This window comes from Acomys russatus, chromosome 32, assembly GCF_903995435.1.
Source record: "Acomys russatus chromosome 32, mAcoRus1.1, whole genome shotgun sequence".
Classification (NCBI taxonomy): Eukaryota; Metazoa; Chordata; class Mammalia; order Rodentia; family Muridae; genus Acomys; species Acomys russatus.
This window is the reverse complement of record NC_067168.1, coordinates 5,660,819-5,676,971: the sequence shown is the minus strand read 5'-3', so window position 1 is coordinate 5,676,971 and position 16,153 is coordinate 5,660,819. Positions and strand designations below refer to the sequence as shown.

Below are 16,153 nucleotides of genomic sequence, written 5' to 3'. Positions count from 1 at the left end.
GCTATGGACTTCGGAAGCTGTGTGATAGCATTCTTGCCACTTTGATTGGTGGAGAAGAGAGTTTTGTTACGATAAAACAGTCTAAAAGTTTATATCTGTTTATCATAATACTCACAGAGGTGGGCAAGCGATAGCTCTTTAAGGGCTAAAATATCCCAAGATATTTAGTAACTAGGCTCTATGCCTACAACATCCCAACCTCTCCACAGTTGTGGAAGTTTTATTCATTAGCCCTATAGCCTCTGTAGATAAAGCCTTTTCCCAGAAATTCTTATTCACAATATAATTCAATCTGCATAAATGCTACTGGATATATATGTGTTTAAACTGTGTTTTCTGTCTCTGGGCTATCCTTGCAGAATATTTGACTTGATTTTGAAACTTTGCCTTGACCCCCAAATTGAGAGGACTGCATTAGAAGTACCGGGAGCACTGGAAAACCACAAGCTCCTGACCCACACAGAATTCCCGCAAGTGGAGTATAATATTGACATTATAGGCATATTATACGAAGCTAAGTTAAATGGAGTATCTCTGAAAGAGAATTTCCTCTCGTGTTTTAACAAAAAGTTATCAATAAACAGAAGGGGAGGCTGGTCATAATTGAGCTGAGCCAGGAAAGCCCTAAGGTAATCCTAACTTTTACCTATTGGTGGCTCAAAGGCTTTGGGCAGCTTTGAAACCATTTGTTTCTTGAAGGTAAGTTGTAAGCATTTAGATTGAGAGACACAAAGCTCAGTTGAGAGGAAACCAGCACATTGAGATAACCCGACCTTCAATGTTAAAATGAATGTCACTTAAAAAAAATTAGGTCCCAAATTATGAAAACCTTCTCTAACCCTTAACCTAATTCTCTTCCCAAAGAATATAGATGATGTCTATTTTATACTGAAATCTAGGAGCCTGGGAGTCCAGAAGTAGACACAATGTAATTATTTATTTGTGTCACAAAGATTTATTAAGTCTCCAGTAGGCAAAAGCCCTGGCTGGTCAGTGCTGCCTGAGCCAGAGGGAGCAAGAGCTGAGAGAGAGACGTGAAAGGCTTAACCAGAAATTTGTTTTCTATGTAGGAAAAATCAAAGTTCTGTCAAAGGTCTAGGGGAGGGGAATAAGACAGAAGATGGAGGGAGGGTGGGAACGGGAAGATACAAGCGAGGAGAAAACATTCAGGATGTAATCCGAATAAATTATAATAAATTAAAAAAAAAAAACGAAATTAACAAGAAAGAAAGTGAACACAATCACCATGCAAATGTCCTGGCATCTTTGAGGTCCCAAACTCCTCTGATGAATTAGGCTGACTAAGGAAGGATGTGACCCTGCATGCAAGATGGGAAAGAAGGCTCTTGCTGGGTAAGCCAGAGCAGTGGGGGGAAAGGCAGCAGCCCACCCAAAAGAAATGGCTCCTCTGAGAAAATACCCGAGGGGCGGGGCAGCTCTGGAGTGGAAGGAGCAGGTAGGTCGGGAACCATCCGAATGGTTAGAAGTCAGATTGCTGATGGGCTTCTGTGTTTGTGGGCGTTTTGGGCTGTTTGAACCACGAAGGAGAATCTGCGCAACACATATCAGGCACACTGTGTGGTCGGCTTCTCCACCAGAGGTCAGGGAGCACTTCAGATTACAAGTGTCTTACTTCTGGTTTGTCAGGTATTGAGGAGTTCCGGAAATTTAGTAAAAGAAGAAACTAATATTTAGAAAAAAATAAATGAATTGTTACTTTACACACAGGGTTTATTTACATTTCAAAGCAAGTGTGAAGTAGACTTTATTTCCCCTATACATGAGGAAACAGGAAAAGAAAACATAGCTTATTTGTCTAATATTACACACGATAACTTAAGCTTGCTCTTCCGAGACCTCCCACAAGCCTTGTCAATCAAACAGCTCCGTTTTCTCCACTGTTGCTACCATGGACTTCTATTGGCTCCAATGTTGCACCACCTAAGTCAGGACTGGAACTCAAGAGGCCTGTAGAGTTCCACCCAGAGTCACAGCATGAGCTCGTCATCCTCCCCAAAACACTTCCTACACCCTGTCTCCAGACCCCAACGTTCTGTTGTCAGCCATAGTGCTAACGGCTAGCGGGTACCAGAACATTGATTATTTTGGCAGCCATGAACACTGAGCACATGTTAGGAGAGGAAGAGATAGGAGACTTGCTTGTGCCACAGGACTTCCAAAACAGCCTACACAGCAAGACCAAAAAAGAAGAGAGAGAGAGAGAGAGAGAGAGAGAGAGAGAGAGAGAGAGAGAGAGAGAGAGAGAGAGAGAGAGAGAGAGAGAGAGAAAGAAAAAAGAAAAAAGAAAAAAGAAAAAAACTACCACCAACAACCACAAAACAAAAATAATATACTTTGGCAGTCACTTTACTGAAAAAGGTCATTTTGAAACTTGGAGGCAAAACTGCCTATAACTACCTCATTAATCATGCTTGCTACTCTCTGACTGTATACACAAGTAGAAACCTGTCTGAGTGAATAAACCAGGGTAATTTATTTTTGATCAACATAGAGATAAATGGCCTTGCTCTCAATTTGAAAACTTTTCTGACAATTTTTGGAGGTAATGGGAATTGGATGACGATTAGGATGCTTCAGAAGAGAAAAAAATCTTTGTGGTGGGTGGACTAGGACATTTCATCAAACTCCAAATGGGTTTTTAATGTTCAGAGACTTTTCAGGAAAGCAGAGCAGAGGCTGTGTTTTCAGATGCTAAATTGTTTTCAGAATGGATGGACTCTCTCAATATGTTCATTAAAAATGTTCTGTTCAGTTGGCAAAATCAGACTAATTGGACTTTTAACATTAAAAAAAAAATGAATGTCTATGAGCAGGTATTTTAACAGACGCCCTTGTGCAATTGACGCAGCAAAGCTTTTTAGTCAGATTCTTTTCCGGAGGGCAGAGAGACTAGTTCAACATAGTAGAAACTTTGCGACAGTTTGCCATGTGCACTGAGAGTGTCTAACTGGTTGCTGTCACCCTGAAAATATCCTTAATTAATTTAACATAACTGTTGACTTATACATTCCTTCTGGGAAGCTAAGAACAATCCACTTTTGAAAAATTTCATATTTCTCTTTTTGCCTTAATCTTAGTGACAAAAACATCTGTCCCTGAGCACATTTGTTATATGGCTTTAGACATGTAGTATCTCACTGTGACTTTATTATTATTATTATTATTTGGTCTTTTTTCTTTATTGGTTTTTATTGAAATCATTGTTTTCATACAATGTGTTCTGATTACAGTTTTCCTTCTTCCCCTAGCTTCTCCCAAATCCTCCCTTTCCCACTACTCAAATTTCAGCCTTTTATTTTCTCTCTCTCTCATCATCTTTCAGATGCCTGTTAGATGCCATTGACTTTGTTTTGTGTTGGCCACTTACTGCTAGGCACTGGGTTTGGCCTTGAGAGTGGTTTGTATACTCAGTGGGCCTCCATTGGGAAAAAACTAAGTTTTCATTTGCAAGTAGTTATCAATTGGAGATAGCTTCTGGCTTAGGGATGGGGGCTTGTGTCCACTGCCCCTCTCAGTGCTGGGTTCTAATCTAGTCCTGACTTGTATAGGCTCTTTGCATGCTGCCACTGTCTCTGTGAGTTAGTGTCTTGCATGTTTAGAAGGCCTTTGTTCCTTTGTGATCTCCACCACCTCTGGGTTTTACACTCTTTCTCCCTCCTCTTCCCTTCTAAAGCCCCAGGGGCAGGGCTTGATAAAGACATCTCTTTAGGGCTGAGTGTTCTAAGGTCTCACTCTTTGCACATTGTCTAGCTCAAACTTACTATGTAGTCAAGAGTGTTCTTTGATTTCATACCTTTTTTTTTTTTTTTTTTTTTTTTTTTACCTGTGCTTCTTGAGTGTGGGATGCTGGTAGGAACAACTGGGCCTGAATTAAGTTGTATTGGTGGTAGGTTCCATAGCCTTGCCCATGCTAGGCAACACAATTGTATGAGCTAATGACCTCAGCCCACAACATTTCCATTTTACTTTTCTAGATATTACCCTTAGAGACTGTTGAAATCAATGGTAACATAGAGTTTTCCCTAAGATACATGTAATCAGTAAATACCCTACTTGTGGTTTGAATTTGAATAAAGGCGTTAATGGATGTTTGTGATTCTATAGAGAACATAGAAGTAAAAGAAGATGCATTTTTCCCTTTTTTCTTTCTTTCTTCTTGTTGTTGTTTTTCAAGACAGGGTTTCTCTGTGTAGCCTTGGCTGTCCTGGACTCACTTTGTAGACGAGGCTGGCCTTGAACGCACAGAGATCTGCCTGCCTCTGCTTCTCCCAGTACTGGGATTGCAGGGGTATGCCACCGTGCCTGGCTAAGACACATTTTTCAAATGGGAGATCTCAGACACTTTCAAAGTCATCAGGACCAGACATGTTCGAAGGCCAAATTAGAGAGTCTGATGGCAAAGTACAATTAGGGAAAGGCCGATAGGTCAGGGTGCCCTGACATAGTTTTTGTATTTTTAAATATAATTTAAATATAATTTGAAGAAATGCATAGAGGTTTATGGATAGAAGAGTGGGGACATAATGCCAACATGGGGTTTATTGGCACCTTATTTAAGACAACCCTTCAGTTAGTGGCACCCAGGCTATCCTTAGCTCCCCTACACTGTTGCTCCTCAGCACTGCCCATCTGTCCTCAGCACTGTTGTTGGTAAGGAGACCTTAGCAGCCAGCCACAGAAAGATTGATATGGGTCGATGAAGAAAGAAGGCCAGAGTATATAATTTCATAATTACTATTCTTCATTAGATAGACTTATCAGTACTTGTGACACCTCGCTTTACAAGTGTTGAGAAAGCACTGGGCTCTGGAGTTGGTGTCCCATGGTTTTTAGGGAGCTTGCTGTCGTGATAGGGATCTAGAAAGAAAGAGCAACTGGGACTAAAAACTATTTCTGTAACTGAGACTTTTAGTATAGATCCATTTACTTTCTATTATGTCTCTACAAATAAAACAGCAATGCTTGTATGATACAGAAAATAACGAATAGAGAGAAAACAATTTACCAATATTTCATTTGTGAACAAAAATAGATATTTAGTTTATATTTGTAATAGAGCAGTGGGATATAAAAAATAAATGAAAATATTTTATGTGCAATTCTAAGTAACTAATTGTGCTCTTAAGGGAGAGACAAGAAGAACGGCAAATACTCTTGCTTGCCAATTGCAATCTCAATTTCTGCAATCCATTTTTGACCCTAGGATGGTGTTGGCATAGAGATTTTTTGCTCCATTTTTATTATTGCATGGGAGCTTTGAACTAAGATAAAGTGAATAGTGCAGTTAAGCCCCCAAGGAAATGGTTTTCTGCTTGAGAAGGAAACAACTCCAGGTAAAATGTGAGTAAACAAAAGGAAATGGAATTTATTTTTAAACAGCCTGAACATAGCATGGACAGAGCATTCCATTATGCTATAAGCTGCCCCTTAGAGGACAGTCCTGGGTTATTTCATAGCATGGGACAAGAAAGGCAAAAAGTAAAACAAGTGTATGTGCAGAAATTTTCAGATATGTCACAGAAACCAGAGCAGAAGGGTTCCTTGTTTTCTTACTGTATTTCAAGAACTGAGATTAGAATGTGATAAAAACTGATTATTAGCACTCACCAGTGAGCTTTCATGAGCACATAAAACAGTGAACATGTATATACCAAGTGATGTGTGCCCATGTCATCAACTAAGCTGATGCCATGCAGGGAGCACAGAACAGAGCTCTACAAAATTTGACAGTGTTTATAAAAAGCCCGAACAAGGAGACCTCGGGGAACATAAGAACTGAGGACCTCAGCTCATGCCCTCAGGGAGATTCCTTTCTCTGTCTGAGGGCTAGAACCTCTAGCTTAGCTGTGGCCCAGAACAGGAAACTTCCAAAGGAAAGACCTTTTACTTGGAGACTGTGCCATTTCTCAACCAATAGTATTTTTCTGAAGAATCATGGAAACAATATGTTGACCAAATGAAGAAGAGACGTAGGAATATCTGCTTAGGACCCAGCTGTCTTTAATTTGTACATATTAATTTTACAAAGAGGTAGTTCTCACCCCAGCATTTTCATATATGCACGTGGTATACTTTAATTATCGCCCTCACTACCACAATCCTATTCCACTGGGATCAGTATTTTATTTTAATTGACTGACTAATTGATTACACTAGTTATCATTGTTTGGGTAGTGATGGATAGCAAACACAGAGCCTCACACATAGTAAGCTAATGTTCTATCACTGAGCTATAACCCCAGCCTGGGGCAGATTTTAAGAATGAAGAAACTGAGGCATGCAGAAGTCACATAGGGCACTGGTGAAAGGACAAATTTGTAAGTCTTTGGGGACCACCAAAAAATGCATTCTTTTAAATGAAAGAAATAGTTAAACTACTCATGTTTTCTGTCTTCACTTTTTAAATTTAGCTAAAACAAACAAAGGATTTAGGACATAAAGACAGTTCTCTTTTGGAATCAGTGGTGTTTTCCTGAAGTACACGGGAAGCCAGTCTCTAATTGTAGACACGAGATGTACAGATTTTCATAAAGATAAACCCAGAGCCCTGATGTGTGTTGTGTTGCCCTAGGCCTGGAATCATGAGTCATATTTATATTTTTGATTCGCAATTGCTAGGATATGGCAGGGCCTACCATCTAGCAGCCTGTAGTCTTTTGGGGAAATGAGACAAGTTCCAATTTTACAGTGTTCATTCATTTAGCAATTTGAAGAGCTTGTTCATTGACTATGAAGTGAAGATGATTCTTGCAAATATCTGCACAGCAATTCCCCAGACATTTTCTCAATGGCTCATGTCATCCACTCCATCTGAATTTTCTCCTAACCTGCCAATCATCCTAACTATGATTTCTTCTTAGTGAGTGGAGGATCCATATGCATATTTCCCGTTCCTTACTTCTAGCAGGTAACATGCTTCCCTGGGAATTTTCCCTCATATCCTTCTGGACTGGCTGAGGTCTATCAGTAACAAATCCTCATGGAACTCAGAGTATTATTTCCTCATATATTATTATGTGTCTGCATGATTATTATATTATTATAGTAGTCATAATTATATTTTATTTATTATTTAAAATTTTTTGTTTTGTTTTGTATTTTTGAGACAAGATTTCTCGGTGTAATCCTGGTAGTACTGGATCTTGCTCTGTGGACCAGGCTGGCCTTGAACTCACAGAGTTCTGCCTGCCTCTGCCTTCTGGGTGCTAGGACTAATGTCAAAGACCACTATAACCCAGCTGTTTTATTATTATAATGATGTATCATAAATTACATAATTATTATCATAACTATATGTCATATAGTGATTATCATATTAATAAACTGTATAATTAATTATTAAAATAACATACTGTAATAATGTAATGAAATTTATCTAATAATATATTATAGACTTATCAATAGTGTAACTGTGTTTTTATTAATGTAATTATGTTCTAGTTAATATATAAATTAACATGCAAATATTGAGAATATAAATAACATCTAGCTCTCACACTAGACTGTAATCTCCAAAGTCAGGATACTGTTCACTGCTATGTTCATGACATCTGGCAATATTCCTGGTATAAAATGAAAAGATCCGTGGAAAATAATTTTATTGCACAACTGACATGTATGTTAATTGACTAGGACATTTTGAGTACAGTTAAATGGAGATGTGACTGGGCAATGTCTGAAGCATACTTACCTCCTCTTTCCATACGAGGATGTGGTCCATGGCCTTCCTACTCTCACTGTGTCAGCGTCAGCAGTTAGAAATGCAGAGCCTCTTCCTGTGCATGTTTGAGACATTTACAGAGTGTCCTCTGCACCATGAAATGTTTGACCTCAGGGACTAGAGCCCCAGAAGCTGTGAATGGCCAGGCAGATCTCCAGAACAAGAGCGACAATTAGACTTACGAGTTTGGATATGATGACAGATGGCCCTTGACCTTTGCCCCCTCATTGTAGGATTGACCAGACCATGTCGTCTTTCGGTTCTTTAGCAGCTACCCAGACCCAGAAGATACAAACCTTTGAACAGTTCAAGAGAAACCCGAAATAAGAAGTGGTATGGGGAATCTGCGGAATTAAACATGGACAGATAAAGTCTTCTTAAAGCAAAAGAATTGGAATAACCCAAGAGAACCTTCCCGTTGTTCTATCTGCAATGTTCCGTGTGTGAGGTCCCATGTGAGACGTTCGAGGATGTGGCAAACAGTTCCTAATTATTCCCAAAATTGGAATTCTTTCAGTTTTGTAAATAATTTTTCCTCTCTAGCAGTGTGATTCATTTATTTTATTTTATTTATTTATTTTTCCGTATCAATTTGTTCTCTGTGCTGGGTGAGTTGTTGGCCAGGCACAGACAGCATGAAGATGGATGGCACATAATATAGGACCCCCATGGAGTTATGGTCTCATCATAACAGCCCACATTCTAAGGAAGCAGACAGTGCTCTGTAGCTCTTGCCACAGTAGATTTTCGCAGCTACTTTCTTGAGGTATTTTTATGAAGGTCACACTCTACCTTGAGTTGCTAAGTGTAGAGACAGAAGAAGGGTTGAGTTTCTACAGATAACACAGTATGAAGACTTCTAAGGTATTGTAGATGAACTTAGGAAAGCAATCTTAAAGAAGGAAATTCTATGCAGACTGTCTTTCATTGATAATTTCAAGATGTTAAGACTTCTTGCAACACTTCCTCCTCTGGCAGACAAGAAAAAAAAAAAAAGTGACTCCAGCTTCAGACAGGAACTAGTTCATAAACGTCACAGCATTGAAATCCACTTAAAAAAAAAAAATTTTATTCTTGTTACATCTCAATGTTTATCCCATCCCCTGTATCCTCCCATTCTTCCCTCCCTCCCATTTTCCCCTTACTCCCCTCCCCTATGACTGTGACTGAGGGGGATTACCTCCCCCTGTATATGCTCATAGGGTATCAAGTCTCTTCTTGACAATCTGCTGTCCTTCCTCTGAGTGCCACCAGGTCTCACCCTCCAGGGGACATCATCAAATATGAGGCACCAGAGTACGTGAGAAAGTCATATCCCACTCTCCACTCAACTGTGGAGAATGTTCTAACCATTGGCTAGATCTGGGTAGGGGTTTAAAGTTTACCGCCTGTATTGTCCTTGGCTGGTGCCTTAGTTTGAGTGGGACCCCTGTGCCCAAATCTGCCTATCGTAATGTTCTACTTGTAGGTTTCTAGGGCCCTCTGGATCCTTCTACTTTGCTATTCTCCCATGCTTCTCTCATCTAGAGTCCCAATAGGATATCCTCCCCTCTGTCCCAGTTTCCTGATAAGTGAAGGCTTTTGTGGGACATGTCTCTTGGGCTAGTATGCAGCCTAAGTGTCTCTCAGTAGAAGAATGGATAAAGAAACTGTGGTACATGTACACTATGGAATACTACTCAGCTATTAAAAACAAGGAATTCCAGAAATTTGTGGATAAATGGATTGAGCTAGAAAAGATCATAATGAGTGAGTTAACCCAGAAGCAGAAAGAAATCCACTTCTTATGGACAGACTTACTATGTTTTTCAAATTGTCTTCCTTTGAGTTGTTGGTGTCTCATTTCTCCACTTGGCCTGGGAAGATTCATCTTTTTGTCTTTACATGGAAGGTCAGACGTCCTCTGGGGAGATGACGGCATGTGCAAGGAAGCCCACAGGTGGTCAACACTTCACAGGTTAAATGATAGCTTATGGCAGCTGTGATCAAATGTAGTGAAAAGCAAGTGAGTGTGCTATTTTAAAAACTGCAGCCACTCATGTAGAAAGGTCTAATTCAGCTGCTATATAGATCCAAGATGGAAGTGTCCTCCGGGATGGAGTATGCGTTTCCCCAAACACCCGCACACCCCATTCACTCACTGTCCTATGCTGAATCATTCTGAAATGGGTACAGTAACTTTTCAGCTGTATTTGTTTTAATTCGAGGCCAAATAGTTTGTTTTTCAGAACATTTCAACCACATATGCATCTCTTCTCTGTGTAGCAGCTATGGAAATTTATTCCTGTTCTGAATCTTGCAGGGCATTTTTTATTTACTGTGTTCTATTGCCCTTAACACTTGACATCTCTGTTCTTCATGATTTACAAACTCTCTGCATGCAACAGAGATTTTACCCTTTACCACTTTTCTTTCTAATATTTCCCAGCTCACCCATTCTAGTCAATGTGTCTGCTTGCTGCTTCTGTGATTCCTGGAAAGTAAGAGGGACACATGGCGCCAAACTCAATCCCGTTGTCTTTTCCTAGACAATATTTTCATTTAAAATTCTTTCTTTCCCACTTTCCCATCCTCCACCTTCCTTTTCTACTGTTCTTCCCACCACACTCATCTCTAATGGGGTTCTTAACTTAGAATTCAAGTTGGACTATCTCATCATGTGCCTCTTTCTTGCTTACAGTACCTGGGGGGCTCCTTATGGACATCTCTTCTCAGATTTCTTTCAATCATTCTGTCTTTGGAAACCATCTCCCAGATTCCAACCGTTGCTCTCTATTGATACTTCTGGCCCTTAACTAAATGATTCTGTGTCAGTGCTATAGTTTATCTGTGAAGCAGGGGCTAAACATAGGACATCTAATTGAGGAGTCTGGTGTGGGGACTTGGGCTTATAATCCCAGCACTTGAGAGACGGAGACAGCAGGGTTAGAGTTGGAGGAAAGCCTGGGCTACAAACTGAAGAGATTCCCAAAGAACAAAAGAGGATTAAAAACAAAACCGTTACTGAAAAATCACATACAAGTAACTTAGCACATGAGTATAAGATGAATTATGCCTACACTCATGATCTTTAAAAGATGCCAGTGGACCTCAGCTGCCTCGAAAAAGATGGAAAAAAAGAAGATGGATCATTCTTAGGCCAAATGGAAGCAATGTAGGGCTTAATAATTACGTATAATCAGTTAGCTACTGTTCCTTTTTGTTCATTAGGGAATCACTACACAGGTTTGGAAGTTTGAAGTGATAATGAACTTGATCTAAGTTAATGGATGCCTGTGTTGGAAAGAAGGAAAGGAATAAAAATACAGGTGCCACATGATGCCTCAGTTGCTTTTCTGATTTCAACAAAATTCTTTTAGGGAATTCTGAAGTTTAAAATTGTCAGGTTGATTCTCCTTTTATTAGGAAATTAGAATGATGAAAATGTGCTATTACAAAACTATAGAGAACCGTATAAATACTGTGTCACCTTGCCTAGGTGTACTTAAGTGTCTTCTCTGTCCAGGACCAATTACTCAGGTTGGAAGTTTGAGCAGAACATAGGGACTGATCCCAAGGGAAGCTTAGTGTCAGTGAGACCATGAGACCGTAGGGCAATAGATTCTTTCAGCTGCTTCCCGGATTGTTATTTAGAGGTTGGACTGACTCCATTCTATTTAAGCAGTGGTGCTGAGGATAACTGCTGATGCCATGATAAGCGGAGGATTTGTAGCTGGGGTAGAATTCAAGGGCTGGAATTTAGTGGAGTTAGAATTTTAAATGAAAGCAGGCTCAATTCTGTAAAGCTGCTGGAACTGAGTGGGGCCTGATAAAGTGTCAGGGGAGAGACCTCCCGAGTCCCCTCAGCAGCTGGGACCAGAGGCTTCTTAGGGCTGTTTCAGTTACTTTGAAGAAGTGGGAGGCACTTACTGTCACATTGTTTGTTCAAAGCAGGCCTGTGTTGACAGTTGAAGGGGTCCAGTCAGTTTTGTCACCCTAATTTGCCACTGACAGAGGCCAATGTGGCAAATGGTTTCAAAAACCTTAAAGTTGGAGTCATAGAAGTGACACGAAAGAAGATGGAGGAAGCTGTGAATGGAAACTTCTGCATAAGATCCCAGCCCTTGGGAGGCTGAAGGAGGATTGCTATGAGATGAGCTACGCGATGAGTTCTAGGCCAGCCTGAGCTATGCAGGGAGACTGTCTGAAAGCCTTTAAGGCACATCGAGGACTTCTTTCTAACTTAGTGGATTTAAGGGTCTGCATAGCACAGTAAAAGTAAAAATTCCCACATGGGGGAAGAACCTCCTCCTGTTAAGCTTTACTATGTTACATTATAGTACAGCAATATTAATCTGGTGGAATTACAAAATTTATGTAACTTCTGTGTTTTGAGATTACTGAAGTTCAGAACAATGCATGCTATTGTGTTGCCCTAAGAAATACATACTATCCTTGAGATGTATGGATACTTATTGTGAGTCTGAGCTGAGCTGCTGTTTTAATTTTGAACTATATTATCAGGGATCAGCATATGAGGCTTGAAACATCAATTTCACTTAGCTCCTTTTCTGTGAAATTTATCAGAGCATTCAGTAAATAACTAATGGCAGTATCTGCTATATTGCTTAGGACTGTTGGAGCTGATGTGTGGCAGAAAAATAAATAAGATGTGGTTTCGTGCTCAGAGCACCCATCACCTGCCAAAATACTTTCTACACATTTGAAATGGTAGTCAAGGCTCAATGCTTACCTATGGTACAACCTACTACTGTTTGTGGCAAAATATTAGATGTCATTGTCTAGTTATCTGTTGAAGTGAAATCTAAACATCTGTTTCTCCTCACTTTGGCTCCTGATCACAAGCTGGGCATCTTTTCTATGAAGTTGGGTCATCCCATGGTGGCAATTCCTGAACACGACACTCTTGACTCTAAAGAGGTAATGTAAGAGAGGAGTGAAGATCTATGTCATATTGGTTGCGGAAGTAGGCCAACCATATTTCTTTCAATATCACCAAAAGTCATGACAGTTTTAGTTTTGATATTATATATAACTACAATATTTATCCCTTCCTTTTTCTCCTGCCAAACCATCCTGCATATCCTTGTTAATTTAAAATTTATGGCCTCTTGTTTAATTAATCATTGTCATATGCATATATGTACAAACATATTACTTAATATGACCTGCACAATCTGTATAATGTTGTTTGTATGTATGTTTTCTGGCTGACAATTTGGCATTGGAAGCCCACTTAGTTTTCTCTCCCCTGGGAAAGACTATTTCCTTAACTGTCTGTAGTTCTTTGTGTAGAGTTGGGTCTGTAGAGATATTTCCCCTTCCACTTTGGTGTGCCTATTGGTGTCACCATTGTACAACTCATGTTGGTGAGACTTTGTAGGTGTAGCTTCTGCCATCACTAGGAGATACACTCTTGTAGCAACCTCCCTGATCTTCTGTTTCACAAGCTTTCCTTCAGCATTGTTCGCTGAGCCTTAGGTGCAGTAGCGTTTTGGGCATGTATCCATTAGAGCAGGCGCCACATCTCTACATCTGGATTGATTGTACTTTTCTGCAGTCCTCTTTGTCTGGCTTAGTTAAGTAGGAGTTGTAGGTTCTCTTCCAGTATCCATGACTTCACTGGTCCTGGTTAGTTGACTAAGTTTCCTGTACCAGGTATGATTTTCTTCTTGTTGAGTAGGTTTTTAACTCATTAGAGAGTGGTTGATTACTGCCAAGTCTGCACATCACTACTGTTCTCTTAGGATATTGTGCCATGTTGGTCACGGCTGTGGTTAATAAATGTTATAGCTGGTTAGGACTTTTGGTTGCTTCCCTTCTTTGGGAGTTTCTTTAGGGCCTTTGGGCACTGTGAAAGCTCATACTCACTGGGTAGGTGTTCAGGTCAGTTCCAACTCATAGGCATCTTGGCCCTGTTTCTGAAGTGCATACTATCTTCAACAACAGGGACTTATCTTCTGCTTCTGGGAGCAACCAAAGCCAATTGCAATAGGCTGTATGTGCTGAGTGTCCCTTGGAAGGTTCTGACCAACAGTGCAAAAGAACGCTTCTCATGCCTGGTATTATGAATTTTCTTAGGTGAACTTTGGCTTTTGGAGGCAGTTTTGCTATTTCAGATAGAGTAGAAAATCTGAGAAAAGATAAATTTTACATGTATTTAATGTGTATGTGTGTAGGCATGCCATGGTGTTCATGTGGAGGTCAGGGGACAATTGTTATTATTTTGTTATTAATGATGCTGATGCTGATGATGATCCTGATGATGCTGATGATGCCGATGATGAATTTTGGGTAGTGTTCAGGATTGAACCCAGAGCAGTATGCATGGTAGGCAATTGCTCTACCAGTCCCCAATTTGGACAAATTTTAAAGCTGTTGTTGTGCAAAATCTGCTAGGCTTTCTGCAGTGACAATAGTGTAAAATGTAAAGCTGCACTATGAGTGGCTCACACTAGTGCCTTTAGATACACTTCTGGTTATCTTTGAGTAATATACTAATGATGGGATTTTTGGTTCCTTAAGAATATATATATGGAAGCATATGTTACCTCTAACACCCGTGGACACTGCTGTACTAACAATTATATAACTCACCTTACCATCACTGCGGGAAGCCATTCTACTGGAATCACTGGGACATGTAGGCACAATCCAGTATGAAATCGTTACCGATTGCCTAGGAACTTGGTTTAAATACTCTTTTGCACTCTGTTCAGTAGTTAAATTGAAAATCTTAATTTAGATAAAGGTTTAAAGATCCCTCTCTATCTGTCTCTAAGACTTCTCTCATATTATCTACTTCCTTCTTCTCATACAATATTCTGGAATATTTGCCACTTTCAGTCAAAAGAGTTTACAGTTCTGTGTTTTGTCTATTGTGTTGCATAGACGTATGCTCTGATCCACTGGGTGGTGTCACTGCTATTGAGCAACAAACTCCCTTTATACAGTCGAGATAATTTCCTTGTCACATGTGCCATCTCCTTTCCTATATTCATGACAAATTGTATAGAAATAAGAATTTGGACCAGCGTATATAAAACCAAACAGGAGAATGGCTGAATAAATTTTGTTTTTTTTTCTGATGAATATTTAAAAAATGAAATATTATCTGTATTTCCAACCAGTGAGTTTGAAACAAATTTGTATATGCCACAGCTATTCACTATTGGTGGTCTTACAAAGTCAGGTAAAAATCAGATATTTATGTGAGCAACATAAATATCTATCCAGTTCAGATAGTAATACTGAACTGAGAACTTGTCAATTTCTGGTAATATAAACCACTGTTTTTGAATTGCCAAATAACATAGGGTAGACAGAGCATTTCATTGTGTTTTATGTGTGTCAAAAGAACCAATTCAGAAAAAATAGCTGAAGAAAAAGCACATAGATACAGAGACACACATGTTTGAACTCATGGGGATCCTACAAAAACACAAAACTGGAAGCCATAATAAGAACCTGTACAGTAGAAGAAAACAGACAGACAGACAAACAGACAAACAAACAAACAAACAAACAAACAAAAAGCCCCAAACTCCCTGAGTTAGCATTAAGAGATAAAGAACTCCCAATGATGTTGCTGAGTTCATTTTGTGGCAGCCATTACTGCTGGTCATGGGGCCTACCCTTTTGGAGTGGGATGTTTCCCCAGTGAGATTCCCGTAGAGAAAAAGAATGTTTCAGTTTAAGTGGTTATCAATTGGAGATCGCTTCTTGGTTAGGAATGGGGGTATGTGTCTACTTCTCCTCTCAGCTCTAGGACTATTGTGGTGCAGACCCTCTGCATGTTGCCATAGTCTCTGTAAGTTCTTGTGTATTTCAGCCCTGTTTCCTTGATTTCTGGTGCTCTCCATACCCTTTGGCTCTTACTTTCTTTCTGCTTCATCTTCTTCACAGTTCCTGAGCCCTGAGGACAGGGATTTGAAGGGGGCATCCTTTTTAGGGCTGAGTAGCCCAAGGTTTCTCATATTCTTCATGTCGTCTGGCAGTGGGTCTCTGTATTTGTTGCCATTTGCTGCAGGAGAAAAGTTCTCTGATGATGGCTGAGCAAGGCAGTTATCTATGAGTATAGCAGAATGTTATTAGGAGCCATTTTATTGCTACATATCTTTAACAGAGCAGTAGTATTTGGTTTTCACCTAGATCCCTGACCTATCCAGCCTCAGTTTCTTAGCCACATTCTTGGTAGCATTAGGCATGGGTTCCATCTCATGGAGTGGGCCTTAACTCACAGCAGGTATTGATTGGCCACTCCCACAAGTTTTGCGCCACTGTTGCACCAGCACATCTTGCGTCTTGGCCACTAATGTAGATTAAAAGGTTTGTAGCTGGGTTGATGTTTAGCTTTCTTCTTTAGTAGTGTGCAGAGTACCTTCTAGTACCCAGTGTCTCCAAGAGTGAAAG

The 16,153-nt window shown here is 39.9% G+C and overlaps 1 protein-coding gene across 1 annotated transcript in view; it reads left to right on the top strand.

Moving 5' to 3' along the window:
* Mlip (muscular LMNA interacting protein) overlaps positions 1 to 15,796 on the top strand; it is a 140,236-nt gene extending 124,440 nt beyond the window's left edge. Inside the window, exons 13-14 of the mRNA XM_051140834.1 lie at positions 12,587 to 12,661; positions 15,647 to 15,796. Coding sequence (XP_050996791.1) covers positions 12,587 to 12,661; positions 15,647 to 15,796 — 225 coding nt within the window. The remainder of the gene's footprint in view (positions 1 to 12,586; positions 12,662 to 15,646) is intronic.
* The last annotated feature ends 357 nt before the right edge of the window (positions 15,797 to 16,153 follow it).